This window comes from Antechinus flavipes, chromosome 4 (assembly GCF_016432865.1).
Source record: "Antechinus flavipes isolate AdamAnt ecotype Samford, QLD, Australia chromosome 4, AdamAnt_v2, whole genome shotgun sequence".
NCBI lineage: Eukaryota > Metazoa > Chordata > Mammalia > Dasyuromorphia > Dasyuridae > Antechinus > Antechinus flavipes.
The window spans coordinates 119,350,444-119,357,103 of record NC_067401.1 but is presented as its reverse complement, the minus strand read 5'-3'; the positions used below and the strand labels follow the sequence as shown (position 1 = coordinate 119,357,103).

At 40.4% G+C, this 6,660-nt stretch overlaps 1 protein-coding gene across 1 annotated transcript in view; it reads left to right on the top strand.

Annotated features, from left to right (window-relative positions):
* Positions 1–6,660, top strand: part of LOC127559991 (eosinophil peroxidase-like) — an 83,544-nt gene that overhangs the window by 70,939 nt on the left and 5,945 nt on the right. The window contains exons 4-8 of the mRNA XM_051994191.1: positions 950–1,125; positions 1,331–1,454; positions 2,062–2,191; positions 4,247–4,453; positions 5,764–6,079. Of these exons, the coding sequence (XP_051850151.1) occupies positions 950–1,125; positions 1,331–1,454; positions 2,062–2,191; positions 4,247–4,453; positions 5,764–6,079 (953 nt within the window). The remainder of the gene's footprint in view (positions 1–949; positions 1,126–1,330; positions 1,455–2,061; positions 2,192–4,246; positions 4,454–5,763; positions 6,080–6,660) is intronic.

Below are 6,660 nucleotides of genomic sequence, written 5' to 3'. Positions count from 1 at the left end.
AAACCAGATGTTAAACTATGGTCCAAGCTGAGATCATTACCATGTCCATCCTCCAGACAGGATGTCTTCTTGAATATGTGAGGTCTACTTGTATATGGAAAAAAAAACTAGAACAGAAAGTGCCTTTGTCTATATATGTCTGTTTATACTTTGATCTGTCTGTCTATGTTGCTCAGACCCTTGCTGCCTGCTGCCCCTATTCTCTCCCTTCTTCTTCTCCCTGCCTGGATGGAGCCTGTGAGAAGACCTTAATTAAAATCTGGTCTCAGACACATACTAGCTGTGTGACCCTGGACAAATCAGGAAGGGCTGAATTCATATGTTTAACCTTAGATATTCTTGGCTATATGACCCTGGGTCAATCAACTAACTTTTTTTTGGCCTCAGTTTCCTCATCTGTAAAATGGGGATAATAATAGCACTTATCTCCCAGGGTTGTTGTAAGGATTAAATGAGACAAGCCTGCCTCAGTTCCCTCAACTACAGAATGGGGATAATAATAATACCTCCTCACTCCAGTGATTGTGGGGATTTGGCTGTGAAGCATCTGGCACAGAGTAGTTGCTTAATAAATGTTTATTCCCCCTGTGATAGACTTGGTTCTTTTCATCAATGAAATGATTCAGAGCAATCCCAATAGAATTGTGATGGACAGAGCCATTTGCATCCAGAGAGAGGACTCTGGGGATTGAACGTGGAGCACATGCTCACCTCTCTTGTTGTTTGCTTGCTTGCTTTTTTCTTTTTTCATTTTTTCCCTTTCAATCTGATTTTTTTCACATTTAATCTGTATTAGATTACTCACTGTCTAGGACAGGGAAAAAGAAAAAATTGGAATAAAAGGTTTTGCAAGGGTGAATGTTGAAAACTATCTTTGCATGTATTTCAAAAAATAAAAATCTATGATTATTTTGAAAATGTTTATCCCCTCCCTCATTCTCTGCCATAGCGTAAAGCGGAGACTTCAGAGTGGAACTGCGAACCCCATGGACCTCCTAGCCTACTTTAAGCGGCCAGCAGCTGGGACCAGAAAGACTATAAAAGCTGCTGAGTACATGCATGTGGCCCTGAATCTGCTGGAGGAGAAACTTCAGCCCCAGTACCCTGGAGCCTTCAACTTTACAGGTTCTGCCCTGGTCTAGTCCAACCTCTCCTCTCCCCTCTTGGAGTTCCATGGGCTTTCCCCATCCATTACCTCAACGTGAAGTCTAGAGCCAGGAGTCTCAAGAAGTTGAGGCTGGTATTGGGGGAACTAAGGAAAAAATTGATTGGGTGGGAAAGAAGGAAATAGTCTCCCTCCCCTCCAGCTCCTTCTCCCTGTCCTTCCCAGATGTGCTGACCCCATCCCAGCTGGACCTGCTGTCCAACATCAGTGGTTGTGCCTCTCAGGAGAAAGAAGTGAAATGTGATGGAGACAGTAGATTCCGCACCATTACTGGGAAATGTAATAACAGGTAAGGGAGGGGAGGGACTGGCAGGACTGATCTCTCAAGAGCTTTTCCAGTTCCCCTTTGGATCTATTAGACTGGAAGTATCTCCAAGGCAGGAATGGTCTTGATATATTTTATTATATGGAGCAGCTAGGTGGCATCATAGTACACAAAGCATTGAGCCTGGAAGACCTGAATTCAAATGTGACCTTAGACACTTCTTGACTATGTGACCCTGGGCTAGTCAACTAACTTTTTTTGCCTCAGTTTCCTCATCTGTAAAATGGGGATAATAATAGCAAATTTCTCCCAGAGTTGTCATAAAGATTAAAAGAGAGAAAAATTGCTAAGCACTTAGCACATAGCTTACTACATAGTAAATAATACTTAACAAATGTTTTATGTATTCTTTCCCTATTTATTTTTTTCCCCATATTATTGGTAAAAAGATCCTGGCTCTCTTTCTGACCTTTCATCTTTTCTCTTCCTTCCTTTCCCTCTTGATCACTTGTCCATTCAAAATACATACAGAAACACATATATGCATACACACATAAACACACCTATATGGACATATATTTGGTTACATGTGCATGCATGCATGCATATATACATACATTATTGTTTCCAGGAGGAATACTTTGTTGGGATCATCTAACCAACCGTTGGCCCGATGGCTGCCTGCAGAATATGAGGACAGATTTTCTCTCCCTTTTGGTTGGACCCCTGGAAGGAGGAGAAACGGCTTCATTCTCCCACTGGTAAGGCTGGAGGACAGCTAAAGCTTTGTTAATCTTGCAAGACTTAACTTCTTTTCCTGAACACCTGGTAGGTTCAGGGCCAGGCAAAGGATTCTATTCCATTTATTTCCTCTTTTCTTTTCCCCTTCAGAGCCCAGTCTAGCAATACAATAATAGCCAGCATTTATAGAGGGCTTTGAAAGTGGCAAAATGCTTTTTTTGTATAAATATTATCTCATTAGAGTCTCTCAATAACCCTTGAAGACAGGTGATATTATTATCCCCAATTTATAGATGATAACACTGAAGCTGGAAAGCTTAAGTGATTTGCTCAGGGTCACACAACTATGAAATGTTTGAGCTTGGGTGGATGAGTTTGGGAATCTCTGCTGTCTGTTGGCCTATGGTGTAAAGGACAATGACTAAAAAGACTTTATCTCTAGGACAAGAGTAAAGGGGAAGTAAAGATAGAAAGGAATACAAAATATAGTGAAAAGAAGCTGCTTCCTGGAAGAGGAACATCTATTCTTTGTGGCAAGAGGCAAAAAAAAAAAAAAAAAAAAAAAAAAAAAAAAATTCACTTTCAAGCCGGGAAACCAGACCTCCTAGGACATGGTAGAAAAGGGCTCAGCCCTGTGGCTCATCTAGTAGTTTTGATTCTAATATAATGCAATCTAATCAAATTCATTTGGATTAAATAAGTATTTATGAACTACTTACTAGCATTACATATGTAAAGTCAAAAATGAAAAAGTCCCTCTCCTCAAGGAGCTTATATTTTAGATTTAGTGACATAGGGGAGAAAGTAATCAGCAGCATCTAACATGCCAGTGGATTATTCTGCAGTTGGTGAGGTCTTGCACCCATCCTGGTGGTGCAGGTGTGGAACTTGGGAGAGGGATTGGAGCTAGATGGGAAGATCTGGAAGTCACGGGCAAAGGAGATGATAAGGGAAGGGTGTTGATGAGGTCACCTTGAAAGTGGGTATAGAGAAATAAGAGAATTTGTGATAGAGCCTTGAGTTATAGCTAGGATTGGGGGGACTCGGCAGAGGATGTTAAAAAGGAGTGATAAAACATGCTAGAGATGAACTAGGAGGAACCAAAAGCTAAGAGAAGAGTGAGTATACATGAGTGACCCACAATGTCATTAAGAGAGGTCAAGAAAAATGAGGATTGGTATTAGTAATTCAGAGATCCAGGGAAGCAATGTGGAGGACCAGTTTCAGTCAAGGGATAAGGTCACAATGCAAAGGTTAAAAAGTCAGTGGGAAGAGGAAGCAGGAAACAGAGATGACTTTTTCTGAAGTCAGCTGTGAAAGGGAAGAGAGAAACAGGGCAATGTTGTTGGGCCTTATTTTTCAGTCTTGTCTGACTCTTCATGACCCCATTTGGAGTTTTCTTGGCAAAGATACCTGAGTGTTTGGCATTTCCTCCTCCAATTCATTTTACAGAGGAGGAAATAGGTTAACAGGGTTAAATGATTTGTCCAGGGTCATAGAGCTAGTGATTGTGTGAAGCAATATTTAAACTCAGGAAAGTGAATCTTTCTGACTTCAGGCCTAGCACTCTATCCACTCAACTGCCCTAGACAATAGCTTCCTATTTTAAATACTTATTCTTGCTAAGAATGAGAACAGCAACAAAGTTTTTCACTTACCTGTTTCTTTTCCTCATCAACAGCATCCTTGTCCCCCTTAAGGCTTTGGAGTGTATGGAAGTATCTAGAGTGTTGGAGCTGAAGAGGGAAGGCTAGTTCTAATTTTCTCAGACCCTAGAGAGTGGAGTTCAAAAGGGAAGAGGACAGTAGACAACCAGTATTCATTACTGAACCCCAAGTGTTGGTAGTACTAGTTATCCTTATCGCTTTGGGACCAACGTGGTACCCTCTAAATTCAGACACATATAGGACTTCACCCTACTTGCTTTACTCTGGTTATAGCTCTGGGGTCAAGGAAAAGACTAGAGATTCATGAATTCAAGATCAAGGAATCCAGTTTTCTGTACTTCCTTAAATATTGAGAGACTCTGGATAAATCATCAACTCCATTGTACTAACTCAATCTTTTCTGTCCAGGTCCGAGATGTCTCCAACCAGATTGTCCGCTTCCCTGAGGGAAGGATCACCTTGGACCAGGAGAGGGCACTCATGTTCATGCAGTGGGGTCAGTTCATTGATCATGACTTGGATTTCAGCCCAGAGTCTCAAGCCAGGGTGGCTTTCACCAGGGGGATTGACTGTGAGAAGAGCTGTGCCCGGATACTTCCTTGTTTCCCTATCCAGGTATGATTCTTGAGGAAAAAGAGATAATACAATGTAGGAAGGACCTAGCTATTGACACTCTTTTGTGTTGAGTACTATATGAGGCCTTTACAGAACTGGGGTTGCTAAAAAACAAAATAAGACATAGCCTTTTTTTCTGAAGGAGTTTATAGTCTGGTTTGGGAGACAAGAGAAAAAAGTGGAACAGGGAGGGAATAATTTAACACAGTCTATGATCCATTCAGTCACTCAATTTATAATCATTCAACTCAGTGCCAAGCACCATGCTAAGCACTATACAATAGGAGTACAATCAGAGAGTCATAAAAACAAGAGTATCTCTAAAGGAGAAATATAGTTAAAACAAAATATATCAATATAAACATACATAATTGAGTATATAGAAAATAAATAAATAAATAAATTGGGGAGGGTGGGGAGCAATAGTAGCTGGAAGATACAAAACAACTTCATAGAAAAGGGTAGCTTAAATAGGATTTTGTAGGAAATATAAGATTTTCAGCAGTGGAAGCAGCTCAATCCAACAGCCATTTATTAAACACCTATTATATGCTAGGGATACAAAGAAAGGCAAGAAATAGTCCTGATTCTCAAGGATTTCACAGCCTAATGCAAAACAACAAATTGAATATTTTGTAGTACAGTCATTTGGGTTGTATGACCTCATTTGGGATTTTCTTGGCAGAGATACTGAAGTGGTTTGCCATTTCCTCTTCCAGCTTATTTTACAGATAAGGAAACTTGAGATAAAGAGAGTTAAGTGACTTGCTCAGAGTCACACAGTAAGTATCTGAGATCAGATCTGAACTAAGAAGATGAATCTTCAGGATTAACAATTTATCCATATAGATCCAGAGAGAGAGAGAGAGGAAAGAGACAGAGAAAGAGAGAGAACGAACTACAACAGGCGTCATCAATGCCATTTTACATATAAAGAACCTAAGGCTCAGAAAAAAAAATTTGCCAAGAGTCATAGTCAAGTGTCAGAGACAGGATTTAATCCCAGAACTTTCCCATCTCTACATCTAACAAATATTTCTACTATGCTCTACTGCCTCTTGGAGCCCCACTACTAAGTCATTTTATCTCTCTAGCTTTAAGTTTTCTTTAAAATGAAAGGGTTGGACTGGATTTAACTTCTGGTTCTAATGTTCTTTGAGAAGAGTAAGACTGAGTTAGTAAGGACAGTCATCTTAGAGAAGCTAAGTTTTAAGCTGGGTTTTAAAGACAGATGACAGAGAGAATGGAATCCTCTGTTGGGAGTGAAGGCCAACTCTAGTCTAGTTCTATCCACCTTCTTCTTTCTACAGATCCCCCGAAATGACCCTCGGATTACTAATACGAGGGACTGTATCCCTTTTGCCCGCTCTGTACCTGCCTGTGCCAAGAGGAACTGTGTCCTCAATCAGATCAATGCACTTACCTCCTTTGTGGATGCCAGCATGGTATATGGTAGTGAAGATGCCCTTGCCACCCGACTCAGGAACACATCCAATCAACTGGGGCTGATGGCTGTCAACACACGATTCCAAGACAACGGGAGGGAACTTCTGCCTTTTGATAACCTAGAGGAAGACCCTTGCAAGCTCACCAACCGAAATGCTCAAATTCCCTGTTTCCTGGCAGGTCAGGCACATGGGTTTAGGAGGAAGGGCTTGGGAACAACTCTTATAAAGAGTTGCCAGACCTTTAGGGCCACAAAGAGAAATGCAGGCTCTTTATCAGTGTGGTTATCCTACAGGTTCCAGTTATGTCACTCAAATCTTTGATGTCTTTGAGATGCAGTATGATATATAAAAGCAAGTATAGTGTGTCAGAAAGAACTCTGGGTCTGGAGTCAGGGGATGTGGGGACAAATCCTGGCACTGTATTTTCCTATGTGAGCTTGGGAAATTCATTTTCCTCATTGTCATTTTCCTCATATATAAAACAGAGGATTGGATGAGATACTTTCATATTCTTAATGCTATATAACTCTTTATTTTGCATATATTATGGCTAAAGGTTCAGAGGATAATGTCCCTGCCAAGAAAAAATGTACAGATTTACTCAAGTGCTGTATGTCTGCTAAATTATGACTATTGTCCCTAGAACTTAGTTATAAAAATAGTCCCATTTCACAGCAAAAAAAAAAAAATTTAAGGAACTAACATACTAATCTATGACTCATTCCCTTCTCCATCTGTACAAAGATATAGACTATATAT